A 22,268-nucleotide genomic window follows, 5' to 3' on the forward strand; every position below is an offset into this window, starting at 1 on the left:
GAGAAATCTTTTGAATCCTGGAGCAGAAAGGTTACGGCGCTTCTGCAGATGGGGTTTGCCTTTTAATTCGCTCAGTCCTACAGGCCTGGTGCATTTACATTTTTTTCAATCTGCTTTATTCCCCAATTTAGTATAAGAAGTACCATGCAGTAGTCTGGTTAATAGTTGTTTGTGAAGTTAATACTCCAAATAACTGCTTCTTTCAGTGAAAGAAATCCTATTTTGATTCAAGTCCCTTTTGATATTCAGCCATGTCTTTCTGAGATCTCCGCGTGCCATCAGTTTAGAGTATGTTATTGCCGTCTGACCTTTAAGTACATTTGTTTTTAACTTCCTTTTCGTTTTTCTCTGTTTCCAGGAAATTGAAGACCATGTGGCATTTTTAATAACTGTTCCAACGGCCCTAGCAATTTTTTTCGCTATATTTATCCTTGTCTGTGTAGAACCTGTTTTTAAGAAGCTGCTTCGTATATTTTCTCTGGTGGTCTGGGTATGTCTTGTTGCCATGGGATATCTCTTTATGTGTTTTGGAGGAATCATCTGCCCCTGGGACCAGGTAAGACTGTCATTTTTATTAATTTTACTTCATTGGGTACATTTCCAAGAACCATTCTAGGCAAAAGTATTCACATTAATTTTTGTGGGACATCTCATAAAATGTTTTTGTGATTAAGTGTTTGCATGCTGAGACTCCCCGCGTCTATTTTGTAAGTACCAGAGAGATGTGCATACTTGGGATATGGAAATATTTGAAGGATTTAGCTTTTATATTTTTAAGCTCGTTTGCATAACGAACATTTGATTCCAGTCACTGATTTCTTTGTATAGTGAATATTTGATTCTAGTGACCGATTAACATGGCAAAAATGCTGGTTTTGTTTAAGACTGCTATCTTCTTCAGCTTAAAATGTTTGAGCTCTTAGTGTAGGCTTTCTGTGGTCTTCAAGATGTTCTTTAGCAATGTGTGAGAAAAAAGGACTGGGAGTTTCCTTTAATTTCTAGGGAAATAAATGAGTAGAGAGACAGTGGAGCACACTTCACATTTTTTAAATTTTGGAATGAAGACAAAGCAAAAATATAATTGCATTTTAATAGCAGCACTTTTGAAACATCAATAAATGATGTGCAGTATCCAACTGATTGATTCTTATGTGTTCTGCCTTACCCTTTTCCTTTTCCCAAGCCTCTCTACATGGGAATACTCCTGATACAATAATTGTAAGACCCTTCGAAGGATGGAAAGAAGTCTTTAAAATATATATATATGTCTTCTGAAAATTTCATGCTGATTCCATGAGTTTGTTACAACCTTTAAATGGTAGTGCTGTATCTGGGATGCCTTCTAGGTATTTAAGATAAACTTGAAACAAATTCTCTGACTTGTTATTCAGATCTTGCAAAGACTTATGCAAATACTGAACTTTAAGTATGCAAGTAGTTCCTTTAAAATCTTTCATTCAAATTATTTAAATTACTGGTGTATGTTGGTGATACTAGTTTTGGAGACCTTACCTTTGTGGGTGACTTCTATATTCTCATTTTCTTGGAGGAAGGTTCAGGGATTAGCTATGAAACCGCCTTCCTGTCCTTTTTTTTTTAAGTATTTGAAACTAGCAAACCAGGGCACACTTACATGTAATAAAAAGCAAATCAGAATACATAGTATTTTTCTCTAGATACAGATTTCACAATGGGACCCACTGTATCTTTGTGATATCAAGTCTAGATAATTCGCATGAACTTACTTTTTTGATTTATTTATTTTCATTGCCAGTTGTGGGATGTCATGCTAGAATATTTCAGGCTTTCAAGCTTAGATGCAAATATTAAATTAGCCGTATTATTTGTTCATTGCAAATTCTACTGAGTTTAATTTTATTTCAAATATACGATAATGATTTTCAAAAGCATGTGGCATAAAAGAGATCTAAGAGGGATGCCGATGTCTCAGTCCCGGGGTTGTATTTAGGCTGTGAAGTCAGTTTGTCCTGCCTTGCTTTCCTCTTAGGAAAAATGTAGGCATTCCCACAGCATCCGAGGGACGTGGCTGGCCGTGTGAGGCAGGAAGGGCTGCAGAGCTCCGGGGAAAGGCATTGTCTTCCCGCAGGTTGCCAGGACACAAGTCCTCTGATGTTTCAGTCTGCTCCTCGCTTTGCGTGCAAGTGTTGCTTGGAGAAGAGGATATTTGGGAGTGAGCTGCACTGATTGCTCTGCCAGCAGCAGCCAGCTCCAGGCAGCTGCCTTGCCCAGCGCTGCACAGGCTTTTCCAGCCCGGAGCGGGCAGGGCTTTTCCAGAAGGCCTGGGCCCGGCTGCAGACGTGTGGCTTAACGCCGACGTGCAGGCGCCTTTGGCATCTGGTGGGAGAGGGCCTGGGGCCAGGTGGCCCCTGGCCACTGCTGGGAGTCAGAGGTCGTCTGACTCCCTGCAGTGGGACCCTTCGCTTCCCCAAAACCATATTTATTTTTTCCCCCTTTGAATAGCAGCGTTGTTTTGTTGATCACTTTTGTAGGTATACTTTTGCCTAGTGTCTGTTAAGAGTGAACTGAAAAAAATACGGGAATCTTTCTGGGAACTTGACACCTTCCACAATAGACTCATCACGGTGTGATGTTTTTGAACGCTTGTAAAAAAGCAGTGAGCAGTAAAATACTGCTGTGTGTTCCGGTGATGCTGGTGTTTTGATTGCTCTGCGTCAAGAATACGTAGGTCAATGATCAGTGTTCTCTCCTATAATTATACGTGAAAGCAAATCTGAAAAATCCTTCTTCAGTGATCACTGACAGTTTCTTTGTTGAAGTTTTACATTTTGTGAATTTTAAAAACATTTGGCTTGGCTTATTAGGGTGTTTTTGTTGTTCCTTTATCCTTTCTATGAAAGAAAAGAAATATGATGTAAAATTTAAATTAGTTCTGTTTCAAATATGTCTTTGTCAACAGAGCTAATTAGAAAGATATTAAAATAAAAAGAGCCAGTTCATGCTCACTTATTTGTTAAACAAGTGTTTTATTTTAATTTTCTTCAAATTACAGCCTAAGTTGTGTTCTGGTCCAGCAGAGTTTAAAAATACTCATATCTTTCATGTCTTCCGAATCCTAAGCTTGTTAAAAATATGGCATTTCTTGTCTACTAGTAACTACTGAAAGATGAATTTTCTGCATACCATAGTTTATAGAAAGAACATGTTATTCTCTCATTTATGCGCAAGCCTTCTCCCTTTAAAAGACAATCCTGCATCCTTTCAGTTTTGGCTTAATGATTTTAATGCTCCTTTTGGCTGTTTGCAACAGCTAAATGCAGTTTTTCTCTGTTGTCTGAAGGAACCTTAGGTGTGAACTTTTGCAGCTTTTGTTTACTATAAAAATACCTCTTCAGAGAGGCTATTTTGGTTAAGAACTCAATATATGTTTAATGCGGAGCAGTTCCTCCTGAGCCTGCAGGCACAGCTCCAATAAATTTGATGAACAGTGGAGGGCTGGAAATGAAGTGGCTGGTAAGGGCCATTGTTTTTTTTTTTTTGTTAGAAACCTGTGAGCTGACGTGAAATAAGTGCAAATCATAATTGGTTTCAGCTATCTTTTTGCTGTCCCTGCAGACTGCTTTTATCTGTCTGCATTTCCTTGCCTCTTGTTTGGCTGCAGCTACAGCTTGGGAGAGAAAGCTGTTATCAGGTAGGTATCTGGCCGCTGTTGGAAGGGGGAAGGCAGCACGGCCGTAGAAGGTTACTCCATCCCTTGGGCTGGTCTGCAAGCCCCACACTGCCTCGGTAATTGCCTGCTGAGCCCGATCCAATGGCTGTAATTGTCACTAGGTTGCGTGGGCATAATCACAAACCTATCTACGAGAGGAGCTGGGATATTTACACTATCAACTGTACCAACCAACTTACCTCTTCGGTTGGTCCAAGCCCCCTTACTCCTCTACATGGATGATGAAGAGAAGCAAGTACCTTGAGAGGGAGATGGAGGGCGCCTTAGTGAGGCAGTGGGCGACTTTACCTGAAAAAAATTAGGGTAGTGATGGCAAATGTCTTTGGTACCTGACAGACTTTTTTAAAGAAGTGTGGCAACCCTTTCTTTTTGGTGTCAGCCCAAGTTTCTGTCAGTACCAAACTTGGCAGTGGAGCGTTTGGTTTTCCTTGGTGGCCCGGGGAGCTTGGATGCTCTGACAGGACCTACGCGCACTAGTCTGTGTTACAGCCCAGGAGGGAGGCTGGGCTGTCTGGTAGGAGTTGTGGGACACCTGGCCAGGGTTGGTAGGAAAGAAGTAGAGCAAAGGAAGTCACACAGGGGCTCAGAGAGAGCAATTGCCTGCTGGCAGTTTTTTCCAAATCAAAGGTGTGAGCAATAATGCGTGGGATGGTTTCAGTGAGAAAAGGCCCAAGGATGATGGTTAGAAAGGTCCGTGTGGAGATCAACGGATGGTGTGTTTGGTGGAGGGCCAGTAACGCCAGGCAGGCAAGTTGAGGGTGTAGTGCTGGTGGAAAAAGGTGAAGTATTGATTTTGTTGTGTTAGGGCTTTTCTCTATTATAGAAAGGAGCACCTTTCCTTACAAAATGTAAATCCGGTACCTGTCTGTAGCGTTATGTGCCGGGGAATGAATTTAAATTAGTTTCCTCTCGTTTCACTGACAGTGTAGTTATTGTACCACAGTCGCCTTTCCATGTCATCCTCTGACACGTCTAATACTTCCTCAGCCTTTTGTACAGGGTGTGTGTAAATATGTCATAGCACATTGATATCAATGGGTAAAAAGAGCTCTTAAAGCATACAGTGGATGATATAAAAAAAGAGAGTAATTATACAGCATTATACTAGTCTAATGAATTCTATCAGTGCTGGATTTTGGTATTCAATTCTACTTAATTATAAATACGTTTGCACAGCCCAGGCACCAGATGTGTTCCTCCCTGTCTATATTCAGTTACAGCACAAAAATTACTTCAAGCAGGATTTGACACTTCTGATTTCCGAAAAAAATTATCCAGCGAGTGATGTGTTTAGAATTTATGTTTGGCTATTTTAGCCTAAATGCTACTTTTTGATCTGAATCTAAAGCACTTTTTTTGCTTTGTTTCAATGTGTTGGTATGGTATGGTTCAATCTGGGCCTTGGAGCAGCCCTGGTTTACGAAGTGGAGGCAAAATTTTGTGTATTAGTGTTTATAATTCTCATTTTTTTGATACTCTCTTGGCACCTGAGGATATCAGTCTATCGTGTGCTGAGGGGTGAGGGCCTGCACAGGCTTTCTACAGTCACGGCAGTTAGTTCCTGTGTTAGGCAGCGGGGTGAGCGGGATGGGTCCATGGAAGGGAAGGATTTTCTTTGTACAGGAATTACATCAGGTCCCATTTCTGCACCTTGCTTGGGACCTGCCTTATCTAAGGTCGGCCCCGGCGTAAATTATTAATAACGTGTTGTCTGGTTAAGCAATGTGAAAAAAAAGAAGTTAGGCGTTTGAGAAGGAGAGCAGGGCAGGTGTCAGTGAAGTCCCTGCAGCACAGGAAAGCGAGGGTGAGTTGCTGTCAGCTGTACCGCTGGCTCAGGATCTGGAGTGTAGGGGAGACTTGACATTTTTTCAAGTTCCAGATTAATCAGACTATCAGGAATAAGTATCTTGAGCAAAGAACTAAAATCTTGTAGGAACATCATCCAGTACCTTGTAGGTGAAAAAGGAAAACCAGGAAGCTTGTATGAAGATATTGCCCAGCAGATGATACTGTGCTTTAGGAGCAGGTGTGATGAAAAAGGGAGAAACCCTCAATCCACAAGTATAAGCCAAATTTGCAGTTATATGTGATGAAGGAGAAGAACAGATGATTTTTATCTTAATATTAATTTTTTTTACAGACATGAAGTCACAGGCTTAATAGGAAGACATTTGAATGTGTTTATCAAGTCTGGTATGGCTATATCTGTAGAGAAGACGGAAAAAAGCTGAGCTATTAGAGACCTGCCAGTTAGTCATTAAAATCAGTAATATAGTAGATTAATATAGTAGAATAATGTAGTAAAATAGTGTGTGGAGCCTTGGAACACCTTGTTAGCACTAATGTGCCATTGTTAACCTTTGGTATGTCATGGCAATGCACCGTGATAGCTGCTTGTGGAAAAAGAACGGATTTCTTTTTTAAATAGGGAAAGCAGTTTTGTAAAAAAAATAATAAATAAAATATTGGGTTTAGTGCCAAATGGAAGACTAAAAGCACTGCTAGAGGAGATGAGCATTATTAAAGCAACTGTACATATAGGCGAGGGGAGATGGCAGCTGTTGTGACTTCAGAGAGCATCAGACAGGAGGAAGATTGCTGGCTGAATTTCTCAGGGAGCTCTCTGGGGAACGTTTGCCTTTATTAGTGCTTTTTACTAGTGGTGGGGTGACAGAATGTCACCGCTATAATGAAATTTGTTGATGACCCAGTTAAAAAATTCCTAATAGAGCAGAAGATAAGAACGTTATGGGGAAGAAAAGCATGACCTTGAGGACTGCAGTAATAGCAACCAGATGAAATTTAATAATAGGAAATGTGAGGTGCCTGCATTTGGGAACTAACAGCAGAAATTTCAGCTATAGGCTGAGACGTCATCAGTAGAAAATGAGCACGGACAAGCAGAATAAAGAGGAGAAACCTTAGTTGGTCACTGAGTCATTAGGATATGCATCCAGAAAACACTCAGTTATGATGGCAAAGTATCCGGCTAAGGATGAAACCTCCCCTGGATCACTATGTACATTTCTGGTCACCTGCATTCAAAATGGTAAACTGAAACTGGAACAAATGCAGAGAGTGCCAAGCAAGATTAGCAGGAGAAAGAATTTTGTAAGAGGACATGGGAAGAGCTTGACTTTGGTATAGATCGGCAGAGGAGAAGAATACTGAGAGTGGTGTGACTGCCATCTACAGATAATCCGTGGTTGCAAACATCAGATTTGAGGAGAAGATACAGAAGATAAAGAAGATAAAGATCGACATATACACACCCCTGCCCAAGAAAATCAGCCAGACATCAATGAAATTTAAATTGGAAATCAGAATAAATCCCTTGGCCATCAAGGCACCGGTTTTGTGGAGTGGCCAATATCCTCTGGATAATAAGGACTAGAACAATGAATTGTTTTACAGTGGAATGCTGACCTTAGCTGAGAGTCATTCAGTGTTTTCGATAGCAGAGACATGGACTTCAGTGATCCAGGAGCATCCTTTTAGTTCTTTATTGCTATGTACTAGTTACATGTGGGGTCTACTGAACTAGTTTAAATGACAATTTGCTTTGACCTGTGCCTGAAGTTCATCTAAAAACTGAAGAGATGGATTTTCTGAGTTATAAAAGTTCATGGCTTTTTGGTATTTAAATGTCTTTTATCCTTCCAGCGTTCTTCTGGAGCAGAAGTCTCAAAAATTATAACGTCAGAGGATAATAATCTTGCTATATTTCTGATCTCTTCAGGCATTCATTATAAGTCTTATGAGAGAGGTTTAATTTACTATAAAGTAGAAGAGACTGAATGTGTCCAGCACCTTTGTCAGGAGAGCCTGATGAAACCCTTGTTTCCCTGCTAGTTTTATTTTTCTTTACTCCATTTCCTGTAGTGATTTTTCCATCTCAGAGCGTACAATTAAGTACAAAGGCTGAGCTGATTGTAGATTTCATGAAGATTATTGCATAGTTTGTGTGCGGTGTGATATTTGCTGTGCAAGTCATGTGAACGAATTTTGCTAAGTGAAGCGTGAAGGTAACTCCCTCGAAGTACAATAAAAATGTGAGTCTCAGATAAATATGCAAAACTGAATGCGTCAAGATTTTTCTCTCTGATGGGAAATAACACTTATCAATAAGTATATTAACGTTTCTGAGAGTAATGAAACTAAGCAATAGTAATTTCAAATATCATCATGTTGTTTGGATGTTGCTGAAGTCAAGAGACCAGATGAAAAATGGAAATTAATAATTTAAGCCATTCATGAGGCTTCTTATGTGCTTAATAATTGATTTGACATTAGGAAAGAAACACTTTAATAATTTCATAGTACATATTACTTAACAATTACTTGTATGATGGCAGCTACCAGAGAACCATTAAAGAAGCTATCCAGAATTTCTTGTTAGCAAGCATAATTTAGGATAGCCATGCAAGTCTTTGCCTTTCATTGGAATTGTTTTCCACTCAGAAATGTGACAGTTAACCCGACTTACGGGAGGGAGGGTTTTGGCATGACACTGCATGAGTCTTGTGGTTTGAACTCTCTGACTTTGCTTACCTGCCTGCTGTGGAAAAGCTTCTACCAATACACGGCCAAACTCTACGGGGTTTTCGTTGTGAATTAGGTAGTGATGGGTGTATCATCAGAGATCCTGATCTTTCATCATTTTTCACCATTTGTCTCAAATCTGCTTCTGTTTGCAGTTTTCTAGTTCTGTAATAATTCATCTAGTGAGCTGTTACACAAAGAAAAAAATAAAATAGTGAAAATGTATTCTACAAGCTGCATAGGAAGACTTCGCGTTACTTGTTTGAGGGTGTTGCCTGTTTCGGTAGCTTTTATGAAGCTTAAGGCACTAAAGCTAAAGCTTTAGTGATGCTACAATAAATGAATCTTGGTATCTGGATTGTCAGAGGATCACTTTTCTTTTAGTCTAGGAAGCAGGTAATAGAATTTCCCTCCATGTGCTTGCTGGCTTTGAAATACCTTTCAGTTTCACTTGCCAGTATACCAATCTATAATGTTATGCAGATATGTAGGTAACAATTGTGTACATTAAGTTAACTAATATTTGAAAGATAGTGATGTGTTCTGCTGTTTACAAATTTCTCAGCAGGCTGAGCATACTTTTCATCCTAGTAGCTCCATGAATAAGGCTGGGCTGGTTCAGTAATGAAACGGATATAAAATACAGGAGAGAATTGTATATCCAACATGAAGTAGTCACAAATATTTGTACTATAGTGGTCTTCTATTTCTGTTTACTAAAATAAAAAACCTTGATCTTAGAACTGAATTTAAACCAATTTTGTGCCTTTAGCATGTCTTAGTTCTGATAGATGTCAGAAAGAGCTTTTGTAGCACTGAAGACATCTCAGGTTTTTTTGTAGCATTTACAATGGATTCATTAGCGTGATTAAACCCTCTAAACTGCTTAGAGAGTTTTACAAAAGTAAGGATAAAGAGGTAGAAATACATTTGATGTAGTAAGGCTCACTCAGTATGAGTGGTAAAAGAAGTATGTGTAAGTTTAATATACTCGAATGAAAAAATATAATTTGAAAAACCTGATGAATAAATTTTTATAGATATCTCGAATGCACCAATATAATTATGTCATAGAATTGTGTTATTGTATGATTTCAAATGTGTTTAAGTTCAGGTTTTTAAAAATAATGTGTAATTACAATGTGAGTTATATAAATAGTAGATAAACTATGAATCCTAGATTAATTGAGAAGTATAAAACAGATATGTGTTCAAGAGATTATTCATGTTGATTTAGTGATTTTTTTTCTTTTATTTACTATATGTCAAAATACTTTTTTGTATACAAAGCACTATGTGTTGCTTCTTTTTTGGGACACAGCTTTTCTGTTTGTATTGGCTTAATTCAGTAATAGGCTGTCTAGAAAAACAGGAAGGAGAAAAATAATGGGCCAAGGTAATAGTCAGCTCTCAGAAAACATGTCAGTGTCGCAGAGGCACAGTCCCAGAAGGATTTATTTTTTATGGTTTTGCTACCTCTTTAGGTAATGTATGATTTACATGTTGACACGAGAAGGACTGAGAACAGGAAAGGCAAGAGGACTTTGGCAGGTTTCAAAAGGAGCAGTCTTTCAAAGGGAAACCAGTAACCACTTGGGAGATCCAAATCAGGGAGAAGGACACAACATCTCCCAGCTTGATTGCCATGGAAAAGTTAAACCCCCTGGGTCACTATCACAGGAACTTAGATACCAGTTAGGACTATGCTTGTATTTTGAAAGCTTTGTTTCTTCCGCAAAGATAAAAAGTGCGTGAGTGTGAAGGAGCAGCATTGATCAGACTGTCTTATTCTGACCGCAGTAGTTGTTACTGCTCACCCTTGCCCAAGGAAGAGGCACAGTCGCCCCAGTTCATCTGAACTTGCAGGGAGAGAACAGCCAACATTAAGTCATGTAAGCGAAGCCCAGGCTAGGCTTCATTGATTTGGGGAATCTGGGGCAGGGATATGTTTGAAAAAAAACCCAAAACAAACACCACAAAGAAACCCCCAAACCAACAAACTGAAATGCTAGAGATTTCATTCAGAGCAACCGAAAAGAGAGAACTGCATACAGCCAGGTATCTGTGACGGTGGGAGAAAAACCTTTTCAGTCTATCAGAGAAAAAAACAAAACCACCCTCTGTCCCTCCACATACATGAATTCACAAGGCTTAAAATAAAAATAAATCAAGGTTTCACGCAATGCAGCACGCGCTGCTCTACCGGGTAGGAGGAAGGTTTTCTTTCTGTTGCTACTACAAAGTTTCATCTTGACTTTATAGCTTAAAATAAACTTCCTGTAAAATAACACATTTATCAGTAGTGTCAATGTTATGTAATATTTTAAGTTCTTGAATTATATTGTTCTGGCAGAGTTAGTTTGAACAGTTTAAATTTTGACTACATATTAATCATGTTGGATTGCATTTTTCTTATTTGCTTCTTGTACATACCATTCTAGCTAAGTTATATGTGCATATATATTCTGTACCTTACTTTTCAGGGCATTCTGTTTGCTTAAATTGGCAAACCTGAATCTCTTCTTAAATGTTCTGATTTCTGTAACATTTGCCTGATTTGCAAATATCTTTGTTTTGCCAGAATCATATTCAAGATGGCAGGTGGAGAGATGACTTAGATAGTAACTACAGTCTTCCTGTTTCATGTCTTCATCTGGAGTTGCAAAGTAATTTGCATTTTGTAATCTGCAGTCTCTTTCCACGTTAGTGCTTTCTAGACTTCTTCCTTCTTCTGTAATTTATCAGTTGGCACATTTGTAGTATGAATGTCCTTTGACTGTTTCTGCTTGTTTTGTTTATTTCACAGTTCCTTTGTAATCGTTTTTCAGTTCTTCCTTTCACACATTTCCTCCTAAGTTTGCATCACCTTCTCATATTTGCCATGACTCCTCTCCCACTTATTAATGAGGACAGACTTTCTTCAATTTAATACACTTTTCATCAATACTTACTTTTCATCACTCTGTATTTTTTGTCTTGATGCCAGCTGTAGTCTTCATAACAATAGTTTTGCCTCATTCAATACAGAGGAGTTTAGGTAAATAACAATTTTTAGGTGTCATTAGTGACAGTGATAGTGTTGCAAGTTCAAATATCTGAGGGCTCAATTAATTAGAGTTCTCTCATATTCCCCTTGACCACACTTGCAGTTCTACTCACCCAGCAAAATAAAAGAAAAAAGCTGTGTGGTAAGGTTTTTTTCTCTTTGTTGGTAATATGAGCAAGGAAAAGATTATGGCTTTATCTTCCACATTCTGCGTTTTTTTTTTGTTTTGTTTGTTTTGTTTTATTTTGTTAATTTGGGATAGAATTGATCCTAAGTAAATAGGATTGTACTTCTTATTTGACAGTATTGTATATATTTTTCTTTATTATGCTGTTGCTAGTCTTGATCATTAAATTTTTTTCCAAATAATTTATAGCTATGAAGGAAATGGGTTTAACAGTCTCTCGTATAAAGAAGGTAAATACCTAAATAAATCATATTAAACGTACATGTGCCTGAAAGCTTCTATTTTCCATAAAGAGCTCAAAAAAAAAAATCTTGTCACAATTAAATGAGGTAGAGATTTGAGTAAGTCTTTTTTTCTCATGTCACGCTCTGATTACCCATTATGACTGCAAATGTTATCTAATGACAGTTCCTGTCAGTGTGTACATATTACTTACAGACATATATAAACAAATATAATCTGGTGTTTTAAATGACTTTTACATAGATGAGATTACAGTCTTACTGAGATACACATAGATGCTTTTTATTTTCTTCTTGCAATAACCTGAATTTATGCAGCATTTGGAAACTTATTTAAGAATACCAAATACGGTTTTTGGTCTTTGTCAGGTCCAATGTGGATAAACTGCCAGGTCTACTGGATGACCCAGGGTATTGACAAGGGAAGGAAAGTACATTGCCTACATGACATTAATTTGTATATTAAATTCCATTATAAGATCAGGCTAGGGCCTAAGAAAAATTGGGAAAGATCACATTTCTTTGATCAGATGCAGACTGGAAAGCAAAATCCTGATTGGTAAGAAAGCCCTAAATGCAGAAAAGTGCAATAAATGCATGTTATCATGAGTGAATCATATTTATTTCTATGCTACCACATAATTTGCTCTAGATGAGCACGAGTTTCATACTCATTGGTGAAGTAGGCAGGTCGTTACAGGATATATTTCTCCAGAGGGGCTAGCAAAAGAATCTGTACTTTCATACCTCTTAATGTCTTTTCTTCTCACCTCTCCTTATTTACTTTTAACCACATTTCAGCAAGTACTACTTTTCTCAAGCTGTGTGAACATCTTACAAATGGCATTTTAAAGTCTTGCAGGCACCTGTAGTGGCCACTGAAGTCAACTACAAATGCAAAAACCTTCCTGGATCCATAGAATTTGTATTATTTCTGTGATTCATTATTTAGCTAGCAATACAGATCTCAGATTAGTGATTTCACATAATGTAGAAATGCAGAACAAAACAACTTTATCTCTTGTGTTGTAACATTTGTATTCTCCTTTCTTACCATGCTGAGCAACCACATATCATCGGGATTTATAAATAAAAAGGGATTTATTTTATAACATGTCAGGTTTCAGTTTTCAGTACTTTTGCAATTGTGTTGTGATTTTATGTCAGAGTTTTTGGTGTTTTTTTTCCACCTGTTTTATCAAAACAGAGTGACATTGCCAGGCCAGATGTACCCTTTTGTTGAGGATGGCTGCAGTCTTGGTGATAGTGGGAGAGGACTGAAGTCAGGAGGAAAGCCCACCACCGACCTCTGGGTCTTTCTTCTGCCTCCCGCTGTTTCCACGAGATGAGACCTGGGCCCACGGGCAGGCGGCTGCCATTCAGCGTGCATAGGCTGACCACCCGATGCTGGAGGAACATTGGAGTCGCTGTGTAAGGCTGTCAAGGAGGATGGGGGACGCAAGCTAGATTGGCCACAACCCCTGGGGGTTGACCCCAGGCCCTGGGGTCTCAGTACTTGGAAGAAGCCACCTAGAAGTGCGGTGAAGGCCGTGCACCTCCACTCCTGCAGCGTGGAGATCTGGGCATGCAGGCGAAGTAATGGCTTGTGTGGAAGAGGTGCCTATTGATTTTTTAGCAGACAGCTTTCCCCGCTGCTCTTGTGTTTTCCTTCTTTCTGGGAGCTGGGGAAGTTGGTCAGACAGTCCTGGACAACAGACAGTTCCTGGTCAGCAGCGTGGAGGGAGAATGACTGAAGGGAAAGGTGAAGAAGGGTTGACTTAAAACTGCAGAAGAAATATAATCCTTAATTAGGGATAAATTAGTGTAACCCGATAAAATCCCCGGTTGAGTAGGGAAGGAGCAGCGTGCATTTCGTGTGTACAGGAAACAGACTTTTAGCTCTTGTTATTTGTGTACTCAGCGGCAATGGATAGAAATGGGATGGCAAACAACAATCTGCAAAGATACTACAGGAGTTATAAAAACTGGAACGATTTTGAAGTAGGGAAAGTCAACAATATTGTGTTATTTCAGGCTGCTGTGTCCTACTGTTATGCAGCTATAGTAAGGTTTCTTGCTGTTAGGGAAATTGCTTCTTAAATACTCCACATCGTCAAGTACTTTACACACTGAAATTTGTCTTTTATGTTTTTAAATACAATGTAATACTTGGCACACTAATATTAATATGACTCTCCAGGTGTTCAAAAAAAAAGAATGCTAGCAATAGAGTGTATGTGTTTTGAATAGATTAATTTTAATGCCAAATATGCATAAGGAAGTAATTCTTTTTAGGCAAGGTCTGTTGATGAAGTCATGCAATATGAAGCAATACATTAAAATTGTCACAATTTTACAATATTTTTTAAAACAAAGAAATTTCGGGGGGGGTATCTAAAAATGTTCTTCTTATGAAATACAGCTGAAAGTGCGATGGCTTCAATGACTTACCTGTAATAAAAGTGAAGTTTCTGCTTTCCCCCTAGTTGACTTTTCTGCATTTTGTTATACTTGGAATTAAAAAAAAAAAGTTTACAAACCCAAGGTAATGTTTTTTAGTGAAGTTACCTTTTCAGTATCCGCTTAACTGGGAAAGTATTATCATCATTATTGAACCATAGAGTAGCTAAATGATCTCCCAACACTTGTTTAAAACTGCAGTGCTCTAACCCTCCTTCATTCTGAGCAGTCTTAACCTTGAGATCCTCCAAAAGAAGCCATCACCTAAACTGCAGCTGCGCAGTAGAAGACTCGTAGGTGTGTCTAAGCAATTGAAGGGTTGCTCTGGTTAGGTTTCTTCTTACTATTAAGTAAACTGCTACTTGAAGATCCCATTTTCCAGTTCTCAAACTAGCGACACTTAGTGTCACTGTTTTTCTGACTAGAGATATTGGGGTATTTTTAGTGTTGAATTAATTTTAGGGAACTTAAATATTAGGGCTATACGTTTTTCACAACTAAACCCATGAGTTAGGAAAGAGGCAGTCCTGGGCAGCTGGCGGGGTGAGAAAGCACAGTAGCACTGGTGGCTGCCCCGTGGAAGCCCAGGTCCTTCTTACCCTGCACTCCCACCCCTTTTCCTTGGAAGCTCAAATCTCTCAGTCCTCCAACACACACCAACTCCTATACTCAACCCCTTCTGTTCCAAAGGATCTCCTAAATTATTCCCAAACCTCTCTCTCAGTAATTCCTGCCATTCCTTCCATTCTTGCTTTTTAAGTCCTCCTAGCCAGAAACCCCATGGTCAAGGTTTCTTGCTCTCCCCTCAGGCCGTGTCTATGTCCCTTTAGTTCTTAGGCTGCCCACCCCCAGTTTTGGCCGCAGTTTTGTCTGCTCAAGCATCAATGCTACTGTAGTTTCTCATTCAGCTGTGGTATGGTATTCCACTGCTTGCCAGTGGGTAAGCAGTCTGTCATTGGTCTTTAAAAATATCTGTGTCTGCTTTACCAGGTGCACCTTCAGAGAAGCATATCCCCATCTTCTGCTCTGATACAGTTTAAATATTCAGACAGGTGTTATTTATCAAATCATTTTGGACAAGACTCTTGAGGGCAGGAAAAGCAGCAGGGCATGACAGGTCTGTTTCTGATACAGTTAAACTTGTTTATAACTTCTGAAACATTTCAAGCTATTCATTCTGATTTTGGAATTACCATTTCACTAATTTTCATTTAAACTTGCAGGATAGTGCATACCTGAAATATTTAGGCAACTCACAGAAAATGCTAGTTTATGTTTGTCAGGTTTTGTTAAAACGAAAAGGTTTGTACTAGCGGAGAAAAAATAATATTAAAAAATGTGGGGAATTAAAAAACCTTAATGACTGAAGTATGTAATTTCTGTGAATGCATAAATACATCTGAAGTAAAACAGATCAGAAATCATTATGCAGTATTAACAGATAAATCACAGATTTGTGAGAGCTTCTTCCCCACCTCGCTGTCTAGTAATTTTATGGTGGGCAGTCCTACCTGATCCTAAAGGCGAGGGAAGCACTGGGGGAGGACCTTATCGACACACCAAATTAACCCTGTTACGATATTGTAGTTAGCACACTGATGTAGCCTCTGGTACTTGTGTTAACTGAGATATAGCTGACGATATAGCTGAAGTGACTCTCTGTTTCTACATGCCTCTTAGTGTGCAGGACCCCCAAAATGGGGCAGTTGGGATGTGGGACAGTGATTCTTTCCACCGACGTATCCAGAGTGGAATCTTTCCCGGAATAGCATCTCAGATCCAGTCTGTCCATCCGTCCTCCTAGTGAAAGGCTTTGTTCCGTCTCCAGTCCAGAAAACTGGCTTAAAAGCTATGAAGAAGCCTCCTGTAAGATTGTTTTCGAGCTCATCATTACAGTTTAAACCTCTTGCAGTGAGAAAACAATGTTATAAAGGTTGTAATTAGATCAGTACAGTTAGAAATTCCCAGATGATGCATTGCCATTGTCCACTTTGACATTTACATAGTTTTAATGTTGACAAACTACCGTAGAAGAGCTCAGTTGAGAGTGGGTATGTTGCAATCATTAATCCATTGTGCTTGGGCAAGCATTTTATCATGATTATCAGGAGATATTTGCATGAATACAAGCAAAGGTGACATACGATCTCGCCTCCTCGCACCCAGGGGGTAATGGCTTTTCAGCTTACTCTGAGGGAAGGGAGAACAGCTGAGGAACCAGCTGGAACAATTCCAATGTTCAGCAGGGTCTGAAGCCGAGTAGGAGATTTTCCCTGGAGCAGCGTCCAGGAATGACAATAGTTCAAAGCCCTTCTGCGCAGCATCTCACACACCTATTGTGTCCCTTTTTTATTACCTGCATCTTAGTATGATATTTTTAGACGTAATGCAATAGCCGGTCTTGCGTTACGTCTGCTTATTTTTATTTTAAATGCCTGACTTTCCTTGAATTTTGGAGGATGCGTCATGTCCCCATTTGTTTAATAGGTCATCATGAAAGTAATACTAAGCAGGGATCATTAAAGGGGATATGGTGTGTGACGAGTGGAAAGTTATTTTTAACCACAAGACTGAAGAGCAGTCTCTTCTATCCTAGTCCCCCAAAAGACAAGAATGACTCATTTACATTTCAGATGAGATACAGATACCGTCTGTTACCAACTTCGTTCAGATTTGTGATGAAGCCTTCAATAGATTGCTTTCAGATGAATAAAAAAATGACAGGTTATTAAATATATCAGCAGTAATGTTTGTTCGGCTCTGATTACACTGGATTTCCAAGAGATAACGTATTTAGCCAAATTGCGTGCCGTATTGCAATTATTTTAATTTTTTTTTATTTATTTTTATTTCAGTCCTTTAAAAACAGTAAGGAACACAGAAAAGCCTTGGTCTCAGAAGCCAAGAACTGTTGAATTCTCTACTTAGTGTCTCGGCTTCCCACTTGAGGTGCTTTGATGTGAAAAAGAATCAATTTACCACTTGCAGAATATGAAGCTTAGTAAAATATCTTCCTTTTCCCCTGGAATAGTGTACTTTTTTGAGGTAACACGGAATAGTGAGTTACTTCATCTGGCATCTTTTCTATGTTACTGTAAAAGAAGCAGCTTTTATGGCTAAAAACTACTGTTTTGTCTGTATTGATAGTCAAAAGCGAAGGTTTTTCCTGTAGGAGAAAAAAATCGGCTACTTGTAACAACTGCTATAATTTTGGTGGAAGTAGTGGAAATTCCTCATTGAATCGTATTTGTGGAGTAGCGGCTGTCATGAGCGTTTACCGCTCAGACTTTTCAGGGAGCCCTTGCGAAGCAGAATCGATCGCTTGTCACAGCGGCATTTCGGCAGCATCCTACTTTATTGCAGTTGAGTAGCGGCGTGAAACCTACAAGGACCACTTGGAGATGGATCAAGGTAATGCTGTAGAGAGAGTGTTCCTGCCCAGCATTGATTTAGGAGAGCGTACAAGGTGGCAAGCTTAGATGAAAGCAGAAGTGGCAAAGAGCATGCAAAGCCTGCATGGGACAGGATGGGGAAGGACCCCATGGTGCTGCTGGAGCTCAAGAAGGGCTGGCGACCTGGCAGCGATGTTGTGCGACTGGGGATGCTGCTGCCACTGCCATCGGTTTTGCCTACCTGCCAGCCTGCTGATCAGGAGCCATCTCTGGCAGCTCTTCCAGCTGGACGAGCCTTTGCGGCCGCGTCAGAGATGCGTTCACCGTGTTGGCTGAAATGATTAAATAGCGTGGGAAAACAGATAAGAAAGAAATCAGTGCGTTCCCATTTGGTTGAGGTTATCAGAGGTGCGATTGCTCACCTGCAGCATAGTTTTGCCTGTAGCAAGACATGTAAACTGACAAATTGGGGAACAGAGTGGTTGGTCTGACGCACATCTGTGCAGCTGGTTATTTAGAGGACAGCTGTAGTCATAGAATCCTTTAGGCTGGAAAAGACCCTTAAGATTATCGAGTCCAACCATTAACCCAACGCTGCCAAGTCCACCACTAAACCATGTCCCTAAGCACCGTGTCTACACGTCTTCTAAACACCTCCAGGGACGGTGACTCAACCCCTTCCCTGGGCAGCCTGTTCCAGTGCTTAATCCATATGGATGTGAGAGACAGTGGGTATGGAGAAGGCAGGATGTTTTAGGTCCAAGGATGGTGATAATGACCTTCTGTGCCATCAGTACAATGAGAAAAGGGAGCGCATGTTTTATCCTCAGTGATCCTTGAATTGTTATCTGGACCAAGAAATGGGGTACCTTTTTGCTGTCTGCCCCTGCAGACAGACCTGTTCTCCTCTTCCGTGCCCTCCTGTGCAGAAGGCCGGCATTGTGCTGCACCAGCCCTGTCTGGCACGAAGGAGCCTTGTGTGCTACCGGTTTGCCCAGTGGTGGCTGGTGGGAGAGAGTGCATGGTGAACCGAGGACACAGTGGGGAACAGGCCGCAGGGCATGGCAGAGAGGGGTGACGGGGAGCCTGGTGTTTGTGTCTCCTAGCAGAGGAAATTTTAAGTAGGATTTACAGCAGCAGGTGCTCAGTCTAAACATATTGCAGTGGGAGAAGAGCACACACAGTCCTGGAGCTGTTTTCTCTGCCTCTCTTTTAAGTGTTAACCAGCACTGATGGGTTCTCACTGCTGGTGGAGAGAACATGGGGCTATGGAGGGTTGGTGAAATGCTCTGAAGGCTGACGTTAATGTGTGTATCAACACACAGAAAGCAATTCTACTTAGTTTTGGTTGAATTGAAGGTCTCCCTCCCTGAATCCAGGCTATGAAACTTAAAAAAACGACACAAATGAATACTTCCAGTATAGTCTCGGTGACTGTAAGGATAATATCCAATCATTACACAGTATGAAACCACTGAGTTTTTCTGTTTATCTGCCTTCACTTGATGCTGGACAGTGATGATAACAAACGCATGCATGGAATAATACATACAGGTCTGCAGCACCCACTGCTTCCGTCAGATGCATCAGAGCCTTAACTTCAGGTGTACTTTGTGAATGTGATCTTCATGTAGGTGCATTTTCTGTTTTCAGCTGCAACAAAAGTCTAAATGAGGATGCACGTTATTTTGTGTTACGTGGTCCCCAGAACCTGGGCATAGATATATGATGTATAAGTATCTAGATATCTGTACTTGATTGGAGCTTCAGAACTGTAAACAGTAGCTAGAGATCACTTTCTTCTCAACGATAGGTAAGGGATTCAAAGACAAATAATGAATTGCCAGTCAGTGTGCAGTTTTTCTGTCAGTGCCATAAAGATAATGCTTGCTTTGCTAGAGGTGACCTCTTTTTTTGAAGTAGAAAGGATGGAGGAAATTAACATAGCTTTTACGTTCATTGTCACAGGTGTATGATTACAAGGAACAAATTAAAGTAACAACAGAGAGAAATGTCTTCTTTAAGTGTGGAAAAACTGATTATGTAAATGGTATTTGGGTAATGCAATTTCTTCCCCCATACCAGCACTTCAAAGAGATACACCAGCACTGCAGGATAAATGGGATGAAGCAGGCACATATTCAGATCTTCCTCCACCCACCATCCCCCGCGTTAGTGTTTCTAAATGTTCATTTGAGTACTTCTGAATTCTCATTTTCATCACTGAACAAATCTAAATCCAATCCAGTAACTATCAGCAAAATACCACATCAGAAATCAATCTGGAAGCATCCTAATGGTTATGCTGCTGTGAAATCAATGTAATGGAGACTAGAATAATCTTTTGCACGTCTTTCAGTTATGTTTGGTTAGTAGATTTACCCATGTGAAAGAACTGATGCTTAGCAGAAAGTCTTGCTGTTTGTGCTGCCTCAGGTAACACCGCCTGAATTGCTACAGCAGGGACAGTGTCTGATGCAGGAGGAAAACAGCTGATGTTCCAGATGCCAATTTGAGTGTATAGTTTATAGAACAATGTTTCTAAAGCCCTAGACCAGGGTTTGTAAAGCATTCCTGCTTGAAGGTTTCATCTGGCAACAGTAGCAGCACCTCTAGGAACCTGAGAATGTTTATGTGCCATCCGCTGTTTGGGAGCCCTTGTTCTGTATTTGTCAGGAGTTCAGCAGATGAAAAGTTAAGATTGAACACTCATATTTTCATTTCATAGTCATATTCTCATTAGGGGAATACACCTGGACTTTGTTCTGTGCTCCTTAAAAAATAAAGTATGTGGCATGTGTTTAAAAAAAATATTTGAAAATAGTATCAGGATAAAGAAACCTATCAGAGCTTTCAGTAATTCTAAAATAACTACCTACCTCAAACACCAGGTAGCTGTATTCTGTGTAAGACAGAATTTTCCACTGTGTGCTCACGAGTCCTGTGTCATTTAAAGTATGGGACATTGCTTTTCCCATATTTCCCAGTTGTGATTTCTTCCCCCTCTGCCACTACAAGCATGATGGGTTAGCATCAAATCCTCCCATCTTCTCGTCCCAATTCCTTACAGCCTCTGGTAGGTACAACTGCATATTTTCAAATTCAAAATATCTAACCATCTCTATAGATACATAATGTCTAGATAATTTCTAGATATCTGAATCTGAAAGCTGTCAAAAAGAGTCAAAGATATCCTCTGTCTAATGCCAGGTATCTTTAAAATTCCCAGGCTTATTTCTCTGCCTTGGTGGGAAATTCCATTCTGCATTCTCCTCTTAGGAGGTAGGAGAAAAATCCTGGTTCCTCTTATCATAACCACTGTTGCTTGAAGTAGTGGAGAAGTCGAGGCTTTGAAATTGCCCTTTAGCTATTGGATGCTGTTGGGAGCCTCTCATGACAGAGAGACCTTTTTGGCTTACAGTTTTTAAGCAGAAGCTGCATGCTGACATAGAATTGACCAGAATTCCTAAGTCATACATAGGTCCTGAAGATCATCACAAATGAGGCATTACGTGCTCGCAAATCAACACAAATATGTGCTTATTTTAGGAAAAAACCCTGCATGAAACAGGCAGAAAATGTCGTTGAATGAGGACTAGGTATGGTTGGTTTCTCCTTTTACTGTTTCTTGGTTTGTCTTCTGTAGTTGCCCCCTTGTATAGCCCAGTTACGTTTGGGTGCGCAGCACATACACTTTATTATAATGTAAGACGTTTTATGTATGATAACTTTTATCTGCGCATCCATTTAATTATTTTATCTGTTGATAAAGAATACTAAAGCCAACCATTCAAAAAAACCTCTTTATATTATGTGATGTATTTGAGATTCCTGCTTTAGCAGGACCAGTGACATTTTCTTGCAGATAACTTGGTCGGTAATGAAAAACAGGACTGCCAAGGAATGATTTCTTCAAGAACACATTTTATCTTAAGAAGCGCACAGAAAAAGCAAGCAAAAACTGCCAAAAAGTATGAAGGTTAAACAATTATTCTGTCTGAAATTTCTAACTGATTTTAAACATCAGCTTTTAGAGTAAAAAACAGGACTGCAGATATCTTTTGAAGCCGATTTTAGAATGACAGCCTTAAAATAGAGTTGTTCCCGGGCACTTCCTCAAGGATTTTGTGCATTCAGAAACTTGAATTGTTTAGAGAAATCGTATGGGTCATTGCTTCGCCTGAATTTATGTATGTTCTTTTGTAAAACTGAGAGACTAAATCGCTCCTAAGATGGTAGCTTCCACCTCTCCCAAACCCCAAAGCACCAAGGACTGAATTCTTCTGTAAGAGAAGACCAGCGTAAAATATGACTGGCTTTGAAGTAGATATTTCACCTTGTATTTAAATTCATGTTTCATGAGCACTGAAGGCCAGACACCAAGTGTGTTTAGACTGATACACTGCTGTGGCTTTGTTGGGTTGAATACCATATTGAAAGATGCTATACTAGAGGTGAAAGTCTTTAGTCTCGAAAACAGGGTCAGTGAAAGAAGTTACACCAACAGCAAACATTTATGAGAGACAGGCATCTTTTCATTCACCCTGGGCAGCTGCAGTCCAGATGGCAAAATAAACAAAGAGAACTGTGTTAGTGCTCAGTATGTTTCTGGGTAAGACTGACTTTGTCGCTCGTATATATGGATTTAAATCTAGGGGACACTGATGGAGGAAAAGAACAACCAGGACCG

The 22,268-nt window shown here is 39.8% G+C and overlaps 1 protein-coding gene across 4 annotated transcripts in view; it reads left to right on the plus strand.

Moving 5' to 3' along the window:
• The window catches only part of ADCY2 (adenylate cyclase 2), a 229,022-nt gene that overhangs the window by 19,502 nt on the left and 187,252 nt on the right, over positions 1-22,268 (plus strand). For all 4 annotated transcript variants that reach the window (XR_008464925.1, XM_054192034.1, XM_054192035.1 and 1 more), the window contains exon 2: positions 359-556. Coding sequence is in view for 3 of the 4 variants with exons in the window: in XM_054192034.1 (XP_054048009.1) it covers positions 359-556 (198 nt within the window). In the remaining variant the exon portion in view is untranslated. The remainder of the gene's footprint in view (positions 1-358; positions 557-22,268) is intronic.

Source organism: Rissa tridactyla, chromosome 2 (genome assembly GCF_028500815.1).
Source record: "Rissa tridactyla isolate bRisTri1 chromosome 2, bRisTri1.patW.cur.20221130, whole genome shotgun sequence".
In the NCBI taxonomy this organism is placed as follows: Eukaryota; Metazoa; Chordata; class Aves; order Charadriiformes; family Laridae; genus Rissa; species Rissa tridactyla.